Source organism: Telopea speciosissima, chromosome 2, assembly GCF_018873765.1.
Source record: "Telopea speciosissima isolate NSW1024214 ecotype Mountain lineage chromosome 2, Tspe_v1, whole genome shotgun sequence".
Lineage (NCBI taxonomy): Eukaryota > Viridiplantae > Streptophyta > Magnoliopsida > Proteales > Proteaceae > Telopea > Telopea speciosissima.
The window spans coordinates 74,087,369-74,107,578 of record NC_057917.1 but is presented as its reverse complement, the minus strand read 5'-3'; the positions used below and the strand labels follow the sequence as shown (position 1 = coordinate 74,107,578).

Below are 20,210 nucleotides of genomic sequence, written 5' to 3'. Positions count from 1 at the left end.
GCTCCTTTCTGCAGGATCTGTCAAACAGTTCTAATTGATTAGTTTATCTTCTTATTTCGTCACTTGAGCTCCCCTTCTCTACTGTTTTGTGGGTTTTTTGAGTGAGTTCTTTGGGTTACACTAGAAATTGAAATAGAATTGATACAGTGAGCATCATATTATTATGCACATGAAAATTGATTAATTCATCACTAATTGAAGTAGATTTTAAATGAGTTTAGTAACAAATACATATAAAGGGGCCGGGAAAGTAGAAGGTAATTGAGCCAAAGGAAACCATGAGAACTTATTTGGGATATATCAAAGTTCGCATTCCAGTATTCTTTAGGGTACAGTGATATATGTATTATAGCAGCTACAAAGGAAATCTATACATTCAAAGAGAAAGAACAAGCTACTTTGACCGAGTTTTCCTTCAGCCATGGTCAAGGGATGAACTAATAGGGCAAAGGATATGAGAACGGCCCAAATATCTATTCCATAGATATGGAGACCTTAAGGTTCCCTACCCACTTAACAAGTTTAGGCCCTTACCCTTTTTTGTTTCTTGTTTCCGGTTAACATAATTCTATTGAGGAGCACTCGTGGAACACATGGTTGGTGAAATACAAGACTCTACCAATCATGGAATGGAATTTGACCAAACTGTCATATACTGCATAGACAAAGCATTCTAACCCAAAACTAAGGAAGAAGTCAAAGTGTTTGATTCCTTAAAGGCTTTAGAGGTAGTATTGATGTTGGGTTTGGTGGCTTTTATCTAGAATCGGTTGACAGTTTAATTCAATGGCCTAGATGGACTAATAGAGAAGGTAAAGAATTTGTTGGTATTGGGCCATGTTGGAACCAAGTCCATGTGTACGTGCAAGTAGCATATGAATTGGCAAGCACTTGTATTAGTGAGTTTTCTCTACCATGAGAAGAAGAAAGAGAGTGAGTAGTAAAGTTGAAGTCTTCAAGAAGGTGGAGTTTTCCAAGTTAGTGGAAGAATGAAATCCTCGACAATATTGGTTCTTTTAAAGGAACGGAAGTGCTAAGTAGTTGAAGACATTAAGCAAATTAGAGCCTTCCAAGAGACACCTTGGAAGAAATGTGTAGTAGGTTTTTTCTAAGGAGAGAGAAAATGCAATCTTGACCAATAAGGTTGAGGAGGAGAGAGACTTAGTGGGTTTTCTCTAAGGAGAGAGAAAATCACAAAATAGATATGGAATGCTATAAAAGGATAAATGTATTTACCAAAGAGTGTTAGTGTTGATCCAAGCTAGGAACCAAAATATGAGGATCCAAGAGGTGCAATGTGGGTGCAACATGTGTACAAGGACTAAGTGAATGAAATATGAAAGAAGGGTATAGATTAAGGGTGTCAATATCTAACCGAAACCGAAAACCGAATCCAAAACCGAGCCGAACCGAATTAATTCAGTTTGGTTTCAGTTCAAATATTGGATATATTAATTCGGTTCGGTTTGGTTTCGGTTCCATGTCCAAAATCATCGGTTTGAACCGAAACCGAACCGAATACCCATTTAATCCTGAAACCCTATTTCTTTTAATTGGGTAAAAGATATTTAATAAGATAATTAAGTAATTAAAGATTTAAAGTAAGTAAGTAATCAAAACCGTATATGTTTTTTGATAATTGTTATCACTATAACTCGAATTCTCTAACCGATTGGCTTTTCATATTCCTTTTCCTATTTTATTGTTTTTATTTTAGTCTTACTCTTTTACTTGACGTTAATCTTACAATTCTTTCAAATTCAAAAGTTCCATTTTCTCCTAAGTCCGAACAATCCAAATAGCTAATCGGCAAGGCATTTTGAAATTTACTAAAAACAAAGTAGCATTGTCAATTTGAAGGTTTGATGGTGTTGTCATTCCATAAAAAAAAACAGGAACCATATACAATAACCGAATTATATTGCAGTAAAAACCAAATGAGACCCGAATGAAAACCGTTTTATGAAACCGAAATAGAACCGAGATCGAACCGAACCGAACCGAGGGGGGTTTGGATTTGATTGCAAGTACAAAACCGAGTCGGGTATCGGTTTGGTTTTGGGTCACACCTACAATGCATGGAACCGAACCAAAACCGGCCCGAATACCCGAAACTGAACCGATTGACACCCTTAGTATAGATGGGGGCTTGAGTTTGGGTGTCAAATTGCAAGGGATCGATGTACTCTTTTCTGTTCTCTTGATTCATAATCGATGTTGGATCTCACTCTGTGGATGTAAGCGGTTATATCAAACCACTTAAATCTCTTGCCTCTTCTTTTGTCTATGTGTTAGTTTTTTGTTTTTTTTGGATGATCTTAGACATACCACATGCTCACATCGCAAATAGAAAGTTAAAAAAGTAGTGCTTCCAACCCCAACAATTGTGACCTTTCTAAAGCCATGATTTCTTGTAGTGGAATTGCTATCTCATCTTACAACTTCGCAAATAGTGGACCATTCAAATAAGATTTTCTCGACCAGTGTGTAAACGAAATTATCCCTAGCTAGTAAGAAGTTAGAGATCAAACCAACTTACCAACTGACTTCTTCACTCTTTTCTCGCAATGGATTCAGTTGAACCCCAAACATGTAACTGTCTTACCATATGAATCTTCATAATTATCTCATGACTAAGATAATTGATTTTATATCATAATCATAGGAATAGATTAGGATCTTGTCTTAGGAAATATATTCTTTCCATCTTTATTAAGGCAATATGAATCTTCATAATTATCTCATGACTACGATAATTGATTTTGTACCATAATCATAGGAATAGATTAGGATCTTGTCTTAGGAAATATATTCTTACCATCTTTGTTGGGTGATTGACCCTTGTATATATATTGCCTATTACATCAATAAGAAACACAGATTCAAATCCTCTATTTTGGGTTATTACCTTAAGTATCAACCTAGCTGATTTTGGGTTCTCTATGTCCTTTTCATCATGCCTGAAGATGCTTTATCTTCAACCTCCACGGCAGCACCCACCCATTCACCATATTTTTTACATGCTTCCGACCAGCTAGGCACTGCACTCGTAACCCCAGTCCTCAATGGCAATAATTTTCCAACCTGGCATCATGCCATGGTCATGGCACTTGAGGCAAAGAATAAACTTCAGTTCCTTGATGGTTCTTTGTCCAAATCCGATCCCACTTCTGCTGATCTCCAGCACTGGATTCGCTGCAATAGTATGGTGAGGTTTTGGATTGTTCATTCCATTGTCCCTAATATTGCTCATAGCATACCCAATGATGCAGCCCTGGACCTGGATCATGAAGCTTACAAAGTGGAAGCTGCCACCTCACACCCCAAGGAGAGGCGTGCCAGGCATGGTCAGCCCCTGCAAGGATAGCCCATTCACTCCTTATCTTCCCAATATTTTTAAGGAAAGAAGTTGCACCCAAGAGAGGGAAGATTTGGATTGATTTGGAGTTATCTCAGTTGCTAAATAAATTATTACTAAATAAATAAAGGATCAATTAGCTAACTAGTATATTGGATTGATTGAAGATTGGATTTTTGAGTGAGACTATATGGGCTGATTGAAAAGAAGATTGGATTCTGATTGAAGTATTTTTGGCTGATTGAAGATTAGAGATTGGAATCTTTTTTTCTTTTCTTTTCTTCCTTATTCATACGCAGCTCTAAGTCTATATATGTAATCCTCCATGATTGAATGAAGGCAGATTATGAAGTTTAATGAAAATTGCTCATTTGAGTATTTGGAACTCCCATATTTGGAGTTTCCGTTGTAATTTTGATTTTCTTGTTCGATTGATCAACTCCTGGTCACGTAGGGAACGTGATTTTGACTCACCCGATCCGTAGCTTCCAATGAAGCTGCATTACGATCCCACCTTCCTACATGGGGACCTTGAGGAAGATGTCTACATGACACCTCCCCCTAGATATCATCGCAAGGGGGAGAACGTTGTTTGCAAACTCACCAAATCTCTATATGGTTTAAAACAGGCATCGTGCCAATGGTTTGCCAAATTTTTCGGTGCTCTTCTCCAATTTGGATTCTGCCAATCTCAAGCTGACCATTCTTTGTTCATCTTACGGCGGCTCGATGAATGTGTTTACATCGTGCTTTATGTGGATGATATCATCATCACTGGCACTACTGCTACATTAATCGACTCCGTCAAGGATTTCTTATTTCAAACTTTTCACATCAAAGGTCTTGGCCCTTTGAAATATTTTTTGGGCATCGAAGTTGCGTGCTCTACTACGGGAATTCATCTCTCTGAGCAAAAATACATTCTAAATATTTTGACGGACTGTGGTCTCACAAGTAGTAAACCTGCGAACACGCCAATGGAACAGAATTTGCACCTTACGGATTCTACTGTGGATTTATTATTAGATCCATCCATTTACCGCTGGCTCATTGGTCGTTTAATATATCTCACTATCACTTGTCTCGACATTGCCCATACAGTTAACATCCTGAGTCAATTTATGCACCAGCCAACCACATTTGGATGATGCGCATCAGTTACTTCGGTATTTAAAGGCTACCCCAGGGCAAGGCATATTTTTTTCTTTAGCTTCTTCACTTCAACTCTATGGATATTGTGATTCCGATTGGGCCACGTGCTCCATGACCAGAAGGTCAATGATAGGCTATTGTATTCTTCTTGGTTCCAGTCCCATTTCGTGGAAGACCAAAAAGCAATAAACTACTGTGTCCCGCTCCTCTGCCGAAGCGGAATATAGAGCCATGGTCGTTGCAACTTGTGAGATATCTTGGCTATCTACTCTATTGACCGACTTGGGGATTCCCCCAACATCTCCCACTTCTCTCTATTGTGATAATCAAGCGGCCATCCACAACATCCAACCCCGTTTTTCATGAACGTACCGAGCACATTGAAATAGACTGCCATGTGGTGCGTGAAAAACTTCAACAAGGCCTTATTCGTCCCACCAAAGTTCCAAGTTCTGATCAACTTGCAGATCTCTTCACAAAGTCACTTGATCGGGAACCGTTCAAGCATCTCAGCTCCAAGTTGGGCGTTGGTAATCTGCACGCTCCAACTTGGGGGGAAATCTTACCATATGAATCTTCATAATTATCTCATGACTAGAATAATTGATTTTGTATTCTTAGGAAATATATTCTTTTCATCTTTGTTGGGTGATTGACCCTTGTATGTATATTGCCTATTACATCAATAAGAAACACAGATTCAAATATTCTGGGTTATTACCTTAACAAACCGTTAACCACTTCCCAGTATAAGAGAAAAGCTAGAGGAGTATAAAACCAAATAAAAGAAGAGGCAAAAATAAGATGGTTTTGAAATTGAAGCAATGGGCAATATGTGCATTGTTCTTACTAGTAGCAGGAGTTGCAGAAGCCCGTGTTTTCGACATGATAAACTACGGTGCAAAGGCATACGGCAAGATGGATATCAGTAAGGCTCTGATCTCAGCTTGGAATGATTCATGTGCATCAGTTGAGCAAAGTAATACAGTTCTCATCCCCAAATTAAGGGACATATCTCTTGGGACCAGTGATCTTGGAGGGAAGTTGCAAGAGTCCTTCAGTTGGGTTTCAACTTGAAGGAGTAGTACAAGCTCCATCTGATCCTGCCACTTTCAAGACCGACGGTTGGATTATTTTCCAGAACAATAAAGGCTTGACAGTCTCCGGTGGAGGAACATTTGATGGCCAAGGACAAAAGGCTTGGAGTAACAGCAATTGTGCCCAAGATCCTAATTGCGAATTGCCCCCTGCGGTAAGCTTTTTTTAAGGCCAACCTACAGCTTCACTAAACTCTATTATTTAAGATTGCATTTGGTAGGCGTTCTTGAAATGCATTCTAAAATGAAAATTTTCATCTTAGAATGCATTATCAATCAAGATATGCATACCAAACACAGCCTAAGTTTCAGTACATATCAGCTCTCTTTCTTCCTGACCCATATCAAGACCAATGGTCGAGCTAATCTCAAGTCTTAGGTACTGTGGTTAAAACTGATGATCGATCATGTTCAGACTAAGGGTGTTAAACAGTTCAGTTTCGAATAAACGGTATGGTTCGGTTTATTAAACAGTTGCATATAATGAAACCAAAATCGAACCATTAATTAAACGGTTATACAGTTTCATAGAAAATATCACACTTATTATATATATTGTAATGCATTTCAGGTCAGTTTTGCATTCTTGGATGATAAAAATAGTTGTTTTTATCGTCCGTCCGAGAATACGAAATCGACCAAGAATGAGTACCAAACACAGCCTTAGAGATTCAGTTTTGATTCTAGCTATCTTAACAAACTGGTCTAATTACCATACAACATATTAATAATTGGTGTTTGTGGCTTATTACTAACTGCAGAATTTAAAATTCAACTTCGTCAACAACACTGTGATCCGAGATATAACCTCAATAAACAGCAAAAATGTCCACATCAAACTCTTCCAATGTTTTGACATGAATGTGCAACCCATCAAAATATCAGCACCAGAAAATAGTCTCAACAGTACACCGACGGCATCCACATGGGAAACTCAGCAAGGATCAACATTACCGACACAACCATTGGTACCGGCGACGATTGCATCTCCATCGGCCCCGGCACCCGAAACCTAAATGTCACCAAGGTGGTATGTGGACCAGGACATGGCATCAGTGTGGGCAGCCTAGGCAAATACAAAAATGAAGATGAAGTAAATGGAGTCTTTGTGAGGAACTGCACCTTAATCAACACTCAAAATGGTGTAAGGATCAAGACATTGCCTTCTTCACCGTCCACCGGTGTCGCCACTAATATCGTCTTTTAGGATATCATCTTGCAAAACATCTTCAATCCACTCATCGTAGATCAAGAGTATTGCCCAAATAACGAATGCAATAAAAATGTAAGAAAAATTTTCAATTTATTTTAAAAATCTTTTTTTTTATCCGTGATTAAAATAAGTTATGAGAATAAAACAAATGACAACAAAAATTAAAGTTACAATCTTGTTATTTGATTTCGAAACCTTAACTCATCTCTCATGATGTATATGTTTGTAGGCCCCATTACTTGTTCAGCTAAGTAACATCAAGTTCAACATGATCAGAAGAACAACACAATCTCAGATTACAGTCATTATCACATGTAGCAGAGCAGTGCCATGTGAGCACTTGGAGGTTGGAGACATAAATTTGCAGTACACTGGAAAAGCACGAGTGGTTCAGGCCACATGTACTGACGTGAAACCCATTCTTTTCGGGTTGCAGATCCCAGCCATCCATTGTAGTCTTAAACAGCTTTGCAAAATCCATATTGGCAACAATTGGTGGCAAAATGCAATAAATGAAACTTGATTTGGTGAAGATCGAATATTATTTGATTGATTCGAAATAAAGATTTCAATAAAGTAAACTTGTTTAATATATATATGGGAAAAAGATCTCTGTCCGGGAGTGTGGCCTATGTTACGCCACACTCCCATGAGTCTATCTCTCTCTTTTCCATGTGAAAAGACACCTATACCATCTTGTTTTAAAGAGGAGAGAGATAGACTCATGGGAGTGCTGGCGTAGGCCACACTCCCATACAAAAAACTGCTTCCCTCTCTCTCTCTCTCTCTCTCTCTCTCTCTCTCTCTCTCTCTCTCTCTCTCTCTCTCTCTCTCTATATATATATATATATATATATATATATATATCAATTTATAGCAAAAATTAAATAATTGGTTGTCTTAACAACCCTTAATTCATGCAGTTCTCCTTACAGTGTAAATTTTGAATAAATTGCTTTGATTAGCGGTGGTGGTATTGGGTGGGGGTGTGGTTGACTGGGCCTGTGGCCAGGAAGCATAGCTAGCTTTCCTCTCTCTTCTGTTGTGTTGGGTGGATCCATTGCTGTGTTGGGGTACGATGTCTTGTATTCCGTCACTTGTATAAGTGGACTGATTTTGAAACACAATTAGAAGGCCGTATGGGCTGAAGCTTGCATTGTGCTACTCTCCCCACTAAGCATCAGCTTCTAATATTTTTAGGCTTTGCTAGCTCTCCTATCAAAAGACCTGGATGTTTTATTGGAAAAAAAAGAATTATAAGATCTTCACAAACAAAACTTGATCTGCTTAGACGATCATTAGAGACATTTGTAGCGACATTGAGACCTAGTGTTGTGGAGTTTCTCCGAAGGGTTATAAATCCCTAAGAAATTTGTTCATTATTGAGAAGTGGGGTATCTAACCAATTTGGTACCCTACCTCTTAAGGGTGTTGTCCTTCTTTCCCTCATGGAATCTTCTTCAACGGAATCTTAGAATTCCAAACTGTTGTTTGTGCTAGAATGCTATTGATATATTGATCATTTATTCCTCTTTTTTTTTGGTAAGAGATCATTTATTCTTCATATGCCTCTTCTCCATGCGTATCTAAAAGAGATGCTTCAAAATTATTGGCCTTCTCATAGCCCTTTTGCTACCTTCGATGGAGAATGGTAAATGGGTCAAAAAGGAGTTTGAAGGAAATTCAGTTTGCGATCGTACTATTAAGATGGTTTTTTGTACTTTAATTCATCATATTTGGTAAGAAATGAACAAGTGAAAATGGATTTTACTTTTTGTTTTTTCAATTAAATCTGGAGCTCAATTGATTTTGAGATGATAACTAGTGTTAACTATCTTCAAGCGTCTGGTTCTGACTGCAAAGAACCGCCACATTCTTTCCTCTTGTAATTGTTCGGTTTCGGTTCTCTTTTTTCCGTCTTTTTCTTTTCTTTTTTTTCCTCAATAAATTTTTCATTCACCCAAAAAAAAAAAAAAAAAACCCTTGTCCATGCCAGACGTGATGTGAAAGAATGTTAGGATCTTTCGCCAAAAATCCAAAGCCATTCCCCAGCTGCTACTCGAGATTGAACGTGATGTGAAGGACAAGTGTAGTAATTTGATGCTCGAAGGAAAGAGATCTGGAAGGAACTGCTTCTCAGTTAAAAAATGGGGAGAGTACTGGCCTCTTAGTCAAGTCACTGATGTGATTTTCTGTTTAATTGGAGTCTGCTGTGTTCCCTTTGGGGTTAGTGTTTGGGTCTGATTGTGCTTTTGTTCTTCTTGCTTTGATTCCCCCTCCATGAGCCTATTCGTGGCAGGGGGATGCAGTTTGGATTCCCCGTTTGGGGTGATTTCTTGACTTTGTTTATTATCCCATATCTGTATAGTCTTTTTTCCTTCCTTGCAGCTAAAAAAAAAATTTTTTTAAAAAAACAGACCAAACTATGCTGCTACAATTTACTTCAGAGGCTTTGAAACAATTACATTGAAGCAAATTTACAACAATAGCCCACCCTGTGAAGCAGTAACTTTAAGTCTAATGAGAAGGCCAAGGTCACAGCTTTGAGCCCATCTTTACCAGCCAAGAGTCCAAACAAATTTCGCTGTGCTCATTCTCATCTTTTCCACTAGAAACATCAGGAATTGGTTCTCCTTATACACTGATGTATTTTTGAAAGGGGTGACAACACTTCATTCATGTCTGGTCGATCCTCTGGCGATGGGCAGGTGCAAGATAAGGCCAACTTAAAGAGCTCCACCAGTTTTTCCTTCTCTTGTTTGGTGGAGATGCTTGAAGCTAGATTCGGGTCTACCACCTGAAGAAGCTTGTCGATTCCTTCAGTGAGCGTCAACTCCACAAATTGTCGTAAAGTGATTGGTAACCCATTCTCTTCCATGGTTCCTGTTGGCCTTTTACCCGTAAGGAACTCCATTATTACTATCCCAAAGCTGAAAACATCTGCCTTAGTGGTAATTTTCCTCATATATGCAAATTCTGGAAACACAAATCATTTCACTCAAGTGAGAACTCGCAAATAATTTAGAGCTCCAAATGCTGAAATAACACTATAAACTCTTTAAAATACCCATTTGGGTAGAGCTCAGTTGGCAAAGACCATGTCTCACAAGCAAGAAGTAATGAGTTCAACTCTCCTTGGGGCCTACTTATCAGAAAAAAAAAAAAGATGCCCATAACAAAGTAACATTGGATGAAATACCAAGAACTTCCAGGAATCCCAACCCAAGGAGAACATTGTACTGAATGTTGTTAGATGAAACAGGGCCTAATCTAGAAGAAACTCCCATTGATTCATCACTGATTGTTCAAGCAACAAATTGAGGGCCTGATGAATAATACGGCTAGTTTCTTTATTGACAACACAACAATTAAATGTGATAATTGCACATCAAGAACTAGTAAGACCGATCACCAAATTTCAATCACTCACCAAATATAATTAATAAAACAATTCCAATGACCGAAGAAGATTGAAAATCACAAACTTGAATTAGTTTTCAAACAAGCAAAAAGCAAGAGTCTATCCAAGTAAACAAAATGAAACAAAGCAGTTGCAACCCAATAAAATCAGAAAAAATATACAAGGCAGAGAGTGGGGGCCAGCAGAAATCCCATTCTCAAATTCGACCTGATTCTATGTTAACACACACTCAGATTTACTAGTTCCCAGAAAACAAGAAATACACTTTGATTTAAAAAAAGAATAAAATATAGAAGAGGTACCTGATTTCATACAAGGTGCAGTAATATAGAAACAAATCCAGGAAAACAGTTCATAGGGTTTAAAAAATGGTTAAAAGTAAAGGTAGGAAAAAGCATATCAATGGTTGAAAATGCGCAGGAAAAGTTCAATCACAAGATGGGCCATGTGGTAGAGTTGGACCACCAAATTTGACATTTGGCAACCAATGGAGTGATCTATCAAGCAATGGTTCGGATGGGCTGCATGAGCCTTTCACAGTCTCAAAAAGAGGTGCATGTAGTACTAGACATGAAAAAATGCAGGGGATAAAACAATTTCTCCTCTAACTAATTGCATAACTTTAAAGTTTCAAAAAGACATGAATGGAATTATCTGATGTGATACTTTGTTTCCACCTAGTAGCAGAATTTTCAATTTTTCCTGTCACATATATAAGTGTAGGCATGCAGAAATTTATATAACTCAAACCTAAATTGGGTTTAAAAAGTACCTGGTGCCAAATATCCAATGGTGCCTTCAAGGGCTGATGATGTGGCAAGGCTGATTTCAGCATCAGGCTCCACACCGAGCATGCGAGAAGTCCCAAAATCACTCACATGGGCTTCCCAGTCTCCATCCAAAAGAATGTTGGAAGGCTTCAGATCACAGTGAACAATGGGGAAATCAAAACCGGAGTGCAAATAAACCAATCCATGGGCAACAGATACACATATATTCAACCTCTCAGAAAATGTCCACCTTGACCGATCTACCCCAGGATCATGTATAATATTTTCCAAGCTCCCATTCTCCATGTATTCCAGAACCAAAGCCTTTAATTTCCCACTCTCCCAAGCATAACCTATTACCTTGACCAGATTCCTGTGCCTCAAATGGCTCAGGGTCTTAATTTCTCTATTGAAGCACTTGTCAGACTCGGAAGAGAACAGTTGAAGATTCAACTTTTTCACTGCAACAGCTTGCCCATCTTCCAGGTTTCCTTTGAACACAGTGCTCAAGCCACTTCTACCGATCACATTATCTTTGCTGAAGAAGCATGTAGCGATTTCCAAATCTCTTTGATCAAACCTCTTTATGGTTGGGGCCCTTGGGGATAAAGAACTAGATGCATCTAAAGCTTCAGAGTCTTTAGCTTTTCTCTTTTTGATGCATTGATCAAGGAAATTAATTGAACCAACCAGAAGTAGAAATATAATAATGGATCCAAGAACAATGAGAATTAATGCAGCCTTCTTGGAGAACCGGCGTGCTGTATTTAAGTGGCTTGAATTGCTGCAAGGTATGAGAAAATTGGTTCCACAGAGGCCGGAGTTTCCTTCCAGACTAGATGCATCAAGGTGTCCAAATATGCCAGCTTTTGGAACAGGGCCTTCAAGTCGATTGAAGGAAATATTGAGATGTTTCAGGGCAGAAATATTCCCAAAGTTCTCAGGGATTGTACCATTTAATTTGTTCCGGGAAAGATCTAAGGTCTTCAGATACTTGAGATTTACTATGTTTCCTGGCAGCTCACCATCTAATTTATTATAGGAAAGGTTCAAGTATGATAGGAAATCCAACTGAGACAAAAGATCAGCTGGAATTTGACCAGAGAGAGCATTCATTGAAAGATCAAGTGAAGACAAACTTTGGCAACTTGCAAGTGCAGTGGGAATATTTCCTGAAAGATTGTTGTTGGAGATATCAATTGCCTGTATGATTGACAACCCTCCAAGCTCAACTGGAATGGACCCCTCCAAGTAATTGTACGATAAATTCAGATAGATCGGCATGTTTTTCATTCCCATTATTACAGATCCAGGAATAGGTCCTGTGAGGTGATTATTGGACAGATCCAAGAGTATTAGCTGATCAAGATGGCCCATGCTTTTTGGGATAGAACCATTAAGCATGTTCCCACTGAGGTCCAAGGCTGAAAAATACTGGAAGTTAGAAAAAGCATCTGGAATTGGACCAGTTAACCTGTTGAGACCCAAATGGAGCTCAGTTAACTGTTTCAGTTCAAATATTTGCTCAGGAATTACACCTTCGAGGTTATTCTCAGATAGGAAAAGCCCTTGGAGGAATGACAGCTTTGATATCGTAGAAGGAATGCTACCTGACAATCTATTTCGACCAAGTTGTAAGGTGACCAATAAGCTCAGATTGCCAATCTCTGATGGGATTGAACCCTCTAGGGAGTTTTCATATAAGAACAATTTCTCCAGATTATAGAAGGAACCAATGTTAGAAGGGATCTCCCCTCCAAGGAAATTTGAAGCCAAGTGCAGATATGACAAATTTTTCAAGTTCATCAATGCCAAAGGGATTTCACCCGTCAGATTATTAGAGAATAGAGTGAGAACTTGTAGTGAATCCAAAGAACCAAGCTCAGAAGGTATTCTCCCAGTTAATTCATTATTAGAAATACCCAGATGTGTTAATGATTTGCATTGGGATAAGGAGGCAGGGATTGTCGCTGATAAACTGTTTTCAAATAACCTTAGTTTTTCCAAGTTGACTAGTTTTCCAAGCTGAGAAGGAATGCTTCCCACAAATGCATTTCTGTACAGTTCCAGCTCCACAAGCTTGTGGCAATTCCCTAATTCAGGTGGGATTTCCCCACCCAAAAGATTTTCTAACAACAGAAGATACTGTAAGTCAGTCAAGTTCCCAATCCCAGAAGGTATGTTCCCGGACAACTGGTTTTGACTCAAATCTAACATTTGCAAAGCTGACAACCCACCAATGGAAACTGGTATGGAACCCCTGAAGTTGTTATTATAAGCTAGAAAAACCTGAAGATTAACCAAATTACCAATGCAAGATGGGATTGTACCAGTGAGGTTGTTGGTGTAGAAGCCAAGTGTAGACAAAGTAGTGCAATTGCAAATGCTTTCAGGAATATCTCCATTCACCAAGTTATTATCGAATCTGAATAACTCAAGATTAACCAAATTACCAATGCAAGATGGGATTGTACCAGTGAGGTTGTTGGTGCTGAAGCGAATTCCAGACAAAGTAGTGCTATTGCAAATGCTTTCAGGGATATCTCCATCCAAGAAGTTATTCCCGAGATCCAATATCTGCAGGCTTCTCAGGTTTCCTAATTCCTTTGGGATTGAGCCGGACAGAGAATTGTTGAAGGCGTACAATTCGATGAGATCTGAGCAATTTGCCAGCTGAGTAGGAATGGACCCTGTGAAAGAATTGGAAGCTAAATCAATAACCTGGAGGGTCGAAATGTTTCCGAGGAATGGAGAGATCTCGCCTTCGAGTTCCTTCTCGAGCAGAGAGATAGAAATGACATGCTTGAATCGATCACAAGCAATGCAAGACCAGTTGCAATAATGATCTGCATCGGACCAATTTGCCAGAGCTCCAAATGGGTCATGGGTGATTGAATTCTTGAAGGCCTTCAAGGCCTCAATATCTGTGATAGAGCTCAGCTCTGCACATCGAGCTGTAACAAGGAGAGAAGAAACTAAGACTAGGTTCAGAATCCCATACCGAAATGCCATTGCGTCCTCGGATTGGTTGAAACTGAGTTCGAAGGTTAGAACCCATAAAGGAGCTTTAAAGGAGGATTCATAGGTGACTTCAACCTAAGTCTTCAAAACGTCAAAAATCAAATCAGAATCAAAGGAAAGAAGAGAATACACGATTCTTTGACATGGCTGGCTTCCTTTATTATTGAATTGCAATAATTAAACCAACTTGAGCGATCTGGGATAATCAGTCAAAACAAGCGGGTCTGAAAAGAATCTCTTGTGATTTAGGTTTAAGTTTTCTTGGACCCATTTAGCAGAAGTAGTAAGCAGCAAGAGAAAAGTAGGGTTTGAATGAGTGGCATTGTATTGATAGTTATCTACCAAGTTTCAACGCGGAATGGATAAAACCTCATAAACCCTACTGATTAAGGAGGGAAAACCACCCTAATCTCAAAAGGGTTCTGCAAACAAACAAATCTGAAATTATTGCAATAACTTAAATTAACTTAATCAATCTTGGATAGTCAGTCAAAACAAGCGGTCTGGAAGATTTCAATTTCAATTTCAATTTCAATTTCAATTTCAATTTCAATTTCAATTTCAATTTCAATCTTACAATCATTTTAGTTTTAAGTCTTGCTTGGACCAATTTAGCCGAAGAAGTAGCAGCAAGAGAAAAGTAAGGTTTGGAGTGAGTAGCATAGAATTGTATTGATAGTTACTTGTCAAAAGGTATCAACGCGGAATGGATAAAGTCAATTATCTTGAAAGCAAAAAAGTTGCAGAAAACGAAAAAAAAGAAAAAGACAGAATGGATTTCGTTTGTGTGGTGAAAACGCAGATCTATGAACTTGAAAGTACAGCGAAACTATTGACCCCACTAACCAACTTGTTTCCTTTTTTTCGCGTCAAATGGGAGTAGACGACAGAACTGAGATTTAGCTTGTTGCGGTTAATGGACCCCACACCCAACCATTAAACTTAGGGAAAATTTCACAGACACCCCCTAAAAGTATCCAATATCTCAGAAACTTACCATACTTGATCAAAATAGCAAACTTCCCCCTGAGGTTAAGCAGGGTGACCCCTAAGATAAAATGTCGATTTTACCCTCTTAGTATCACCCAAAGTAGAAAATGTCAGTTTTACCCTCTTAGTAATTTTTAGGGAAAAATGACTAGGGAAAGAGTAGATTCTTCCCGTTGGAGCGCGAAGAACAGAACCACCATGGGTGAGGTCATCTCCGACGATTTCTTCCAGTTTTATCAAGAATAAAGTCCTGCGATTTCTTCTCCGGCAACGATTACTTGCAGCAACTAATCATCATCCATCTGCAGAAAGGGAAAACAAGAAATCTGAATATACCTCATTCAAATCTCTCGATATCTCTTCTCTATTTTGACTACGGTTCTCATTGAACTTGCAACTACAATTCTCTAGTCACAGCAATTGATGGTGGGCATCAAAAGAGGACACACTGTCATAGAGGAAGACGATGGTCTGGCAAGAGAAAGTGATGGAACCAAGAGATGTGTTCCGTTGGCTTCAACGGTGCTTAATCCTTTTCTATCTCTATCATTTATTAACAATGAGGGCAAATACTCTCTGAATTCTCAATTGTTCATGCCTTTTTTTAATCCTCCTAATTTTTTTTTTCTAAAGCATTAATTATCTTCATTCCGATATGCGAATTTGATTCAATCTTTAAAACCCTAACTTGGTTTCGCTCAGCCGTCTTTGCTTTTGAACAATCAATCTCTCGTTAGTTTTCCTGTATCTGTTTCAACCTTAGTTAGTAAATATGCGTATTATACGCGTACCCAAATTTTTAAACATATAATACTCCTGTCCCTGTATTTTTTCATATTTTTATATTAAAAAAATGCATTTTTTAATCGATCGAGTATTATATTCGTATAATACGCATATTATACGTTTTTTTTTATAAAAAAAAAAAATACCCAAAAGATTAGAATTTAGGGAAACAATTTCACTTTCCCTTTTGTCCCTTTCGATTTGCGTTGAACATCCAACCGTAGCGTAACAGAGCGCCCTCCATCTCCAATCATCCTCCCCATCTCCGTTCAACAAAGCGGTACTTAAGTCTTGTACTCTCTCTTGTTTCTCCGGTCTTTGAACTTTGATGGTGGTAGTGAAGCAAATGAATCGGTGTGATATTGGCGAAACGGCTCAATCTCTATTCTATTTTATTCTTGTTTTTCTGCTCTTGTAGCTAATGTGTACACCATCTTTGCTTTTGAACAATCAATCTCTCGTTAGTTTTCCGATCTGTTTCAACCTTAGTTAGTAAATATGCGTATTATACGCGACCCAAATTTTTAAACATATAATACTCCTGTCCCTATATTTTTTATATTTTTATATTTAAAAATGCATTTTTTAATCGATCGAGTATTATATTCGTATAATACGCATATTATACGTTTTTTTTTATAAAAAAAAAAAATACCCAAAAGATTAGAATTTAGGGAAACGATTTCACTTTCCCTTTTGTCCCTTTCGATTTGCGTTGAACATCCAACCGTAGCAGGCAACAGTAGCCGCCCTCCATCTCCAATCATCCTCCCCATCTCCGTTCAACAAAGCGGTACTTAAGTCTTGTACTCTCCTCTTGTTTCTCTGGTCTTTGAACTTTGATGGTGGTAGTGAAGCAAATGAATCTGGTGTGATATTGGCGAGAACGGCTCAATCTCTATTCTATTTTATTCTTGTTTTTCTGTCTCTTGTAGCTAATGTGTACAGTGGAGATCCATATCTGGAACTCTCCCTCTTGTCTTGTGTTGGTTAATTAGTGGGAACTCATCCCCCTTCACAAGAACACATCTGGTTAAAAATATATGGTTATCTCATTTTAAATAGAAAGAAATGTAATGTTGGAAGAATGATTTAATGATAAGGTAATCAACTTGCTCATCTCATTTTCAGACAATCTACATTCATTTCTTGTAGATTATTGATATTTTGGTATGTTAAATGATAATCTTAGAGATGTTATATAGCATATTATATTATTGTGTTTATTTTAGTTCATAAAATCATGATATTATTTTGTTTATTAGGTGGTGAATGCATGTTATATAATGAATATATGTCCGTTTTTTTAAAAGTATTATTGCCGTCTATGCCGTATTATATCCGTATTAAACGCGTACTATATTATTATCGTATGCGTTTTATGAAGCATGATTTTTGAAAAGTATTATTACCGTCGAGTCCGTTTGATTGCCGTACGTATCCGTTCCCGTTCAATTGCCGTTCCCGAACTTACTAACTAAGGTTTCAACTTCTATGGATGTTGCAGGAAAAAGAAAGAAGAAGAAGAAGAAGAGGAAGAAGGGGTGCCTGTGTTACAAATGACAAAACGTTAAGACTGAATGGAGTATTTAATTTTGTCTTCAATAGGAAAGATTGAAGGGGGGAAAACATACCTGTGTTGGTGTTTTTCCTTCTTCGTCTTCCAAGCATGGAGATGGGTCCAGCAATGGCGTCAAAACTCACTGTACTACACAGTTCTACTGTCTTCTTCCTTCAGCCCAGCGATGGTAAAACGATGATGTGTTTAGTTTTTTAGGTAAAAGAGGGTTTTACCCTTAAGGGGTATTATGGTACATTTATTCTTTCTAAGGGTAATTTGGTCATTATGATAAAACTAACGGCAACTTAACCCCCAAAAGCCTAACAGAGTGGACTAAGTTCAAATATCTTCATAAAATAAGGGTAGTCTTAGCTTTTTTGACCAAGTATGGTAAGTTTATGAGATATTGGATACTTTTAGGGGATGTTCGTGAAATTTTCCCTTAAACTTAATTTATTTTCTAATCAGACGGTGGATGGTGGGCGATGAAGACTGTAAGTAAACGAACAAGGTTTTTAGTCAAATTTGAATTAGAGATGTGACTTGAAACCGATTGGATTGGGCCGAATTCTTTATTGGTTCGGTACTGGTTTTAGTTTTTAGAACTAAAGCTGACCGACTGTTTGGTTTGAAACTAGAAAAATCCTGAAAAAATTAATAAAAATAATTTGAGACGATGTTCTCTGTTCGAGAGTGCACAGGATGCAGGCTGCGCCAGACATATGGGGCGGTCATTTTGATCATTAGGGGGGTGGGATGGTCATTTTGCCAAGTAATTTTTTGAGGCATTGGTTTGGATGGGATTTTTTACTTCACCGATGGTTGGGTTGATCAGTCTTTTTGCATGCTCCTGTGTTTGGGCACAGGAAACACGTGACCGGTTAGCATTCTTTCTCCCTTTTCTATATTATGAAAATTTGATAATAGGTAATTAAGAAAAACTAAAACCAATCAAACCAATAGCTATCAATAAACCAGAGAAAACAAAAAAAAAACAACCAAACCGTACCCACGGTTTAACACCCCTAGATGTAGGGTTGTCGTTGCTACCTTCCCATCTCAAGGAATGAAAGTGATATTGAAGTGTTTAAACCATGGGGAGGCCGCAAACTAGGGGCCATACCCATAGTTTTGAAAACCGGGCTGGACTCACAGTGAAATTAATTTTTGGACAACAACTAAAAACTATTTTGCAATAATTAAAAAAAAAATTTAGCTTAATAGATGAGTAACCACAATCCTAGCCGGATTGTTCAATGACTTCAAATTTGACACTCTTATGAAATGATCAAAACCCCCCTGTTTTTGCTGGATTGGATCCTCCAGCTCCCGCCAAGGTTGGAGGAGAGTCAAGTATGTAACTTTCCCATAAAAAAAGTGTTACTACTTCTCACTTCATCACTTTGATGACAACAACCCACAATGAAAGAAACTCAATTTCATAATTATCTCCCTCCCCCCGGGTTGTAGGAAGTTGTCCTTAGTCCTTACCCTTAGGAGTCTCATCCAACAACAATGAAGGTAGGAAATCTCTTCACCCTAAGTGACCATGGGTGAAGAGAAACTCGGTCCAATAGATAACTATTGGCAAAAGAATATAGCAAGGCCTATTACCAACCAAGCCTAACTAAGAGCATAGCTAGACATGTATTCTTCCATGCAAAAAGAATAGCGCTAAACAAAAAAAATGATGCAACAATAATGTCACTCCATCGCGACCCAGTGGTTCAAGTAAGGAAATAGCTTCTGTGCGAAGTGGGGTTAAGCTTGTGTACGTTAAGACCTTCCCTAGACCTCATAGTGGTAGGAGGGAAATGCAAATATTTGCTATAAAAATGAAATATATTTAACAAGAAAATTTAGTTTGAGTGTTTGATAACAAGGAAAATATACAATATTTTCTTTAAAAATAAAATATATTTTATAAAAAAAAAATGCAAATATTTCCCTTCACTTCCCTTTCCCCATTTTCCTTGCAATCAAACGGAGCCGAAAGAATTTTTGTTTTAAGGGGAATTGGAAAATGTTTCGCCTGACAAGTCCATCAACTCCCTGACCTGATAAGCCCAACTCATTATCATTGCTTAGTGGACTTTTGTACCCAAGGCCTGCTATGTTCTTTAAACCACTAAGGCTGGATTTTAAGAAATATTCAACTGGGTAGGGGCAGGGCCCATGACCTATTAATTTGCTTAAAATTAAGCCCAAACCAGAAATGGACTATAGGGTTCCTAAGGTCTTCATTTTCCTCTTTTTTTTTTTTTTAAAAAATCACCTATTTTCTTAAATTGATACCAAGAAAAATTGGCTTGGACCCTAGAACCGGGCCAGGTTAAAACCCGGTACCCCACTTGCTCGGTTTTAGAAAACCTGTTCTCTGGTTTTATTTAATCCTAATTTCAATTTTATGGCATAATTTCACGAAGTGTGTGAAAACCCTAAACCGAGCTTCGAGCTGTGAGACCTCCTCTTCTCTCCTCTCTCACGGATTTTTTGACAAAATCAGACCGTTTTTACAATTATCCTACACCATCAAAACCCACCAACCAAACGGACCCATAATATTTTGTAATTTTAAATCATTTTGAACTTTCTCAATAGTCAAAATGACTTTGAACTTTGCTTTCAAGCACTTCCATTATTGTGGGCTGAAAACGTGACCAAAGTGATGCATGTCGACGATCCACCGATGTTTACCGGAGACAAATCGCACCAAGTGGCCAATTGTAATATGTGAACCTATTTTTCCTACGGTTTGACTAATGAACCTTTGACTGACACAGCTCAAAAACAACATCTATAGAAGCTCTCTACAGTTTACATAGTAATGAGACATCTAGT

The 20,210-nt window shown here is 38.1% G+C and overlaps 2 protein-coding genes across 2 annotated transcripts; one reads left to right on the top strand and one right to left on the bottom strand.

The window, feature by feature from the left end:
* Positions 1-5,314: 5,314 nt before the first annotated feature.
* On the top strand, positions 5,315-7,343 carry LOC122651098 (exopolygalacturonase-like). The gene is made up of 3 exons (XM_043844430.1): positions 5,315-5,489; positions 5,539-5,762; positions 7,050-7,343. The coding sequence occupies exons 1-3, from the start codon at positions 5,315-5,317 to the stop codon at positions 7,341-7,343; spliced, it is 693 nt and encodes a 230-aa protein (XP_043700365.1).
* Positions 7,344-9,435: 2,092 nt separating this feature from the next.
* LOC122650223 (LRR receptor-like serine/threonine-protein kinase FLS2) lies at positions 9,436-14,157 on the bottom strand. Its single transcript, XM_043843569.1, has 2 exons — positions 11,014-14,157; positions 9,436-9,796 (listed from the first exon to the last, which is right to left on the bottom strand). Exons 1-2 carry the CDS (start codon positions 14,021-14,023, stop codon positions 9,438-9,440), a joined length of 3,369 nt encoding a protein of 1,122 aa, XP_043699504.1. The 5' UTR covers positions 14,024-14,157; the 3' UTR covers positions 9,436-9,437.
* Between the last annotated feature and the right edge of the window lie 6,053 nt (positions 14,158-20,210).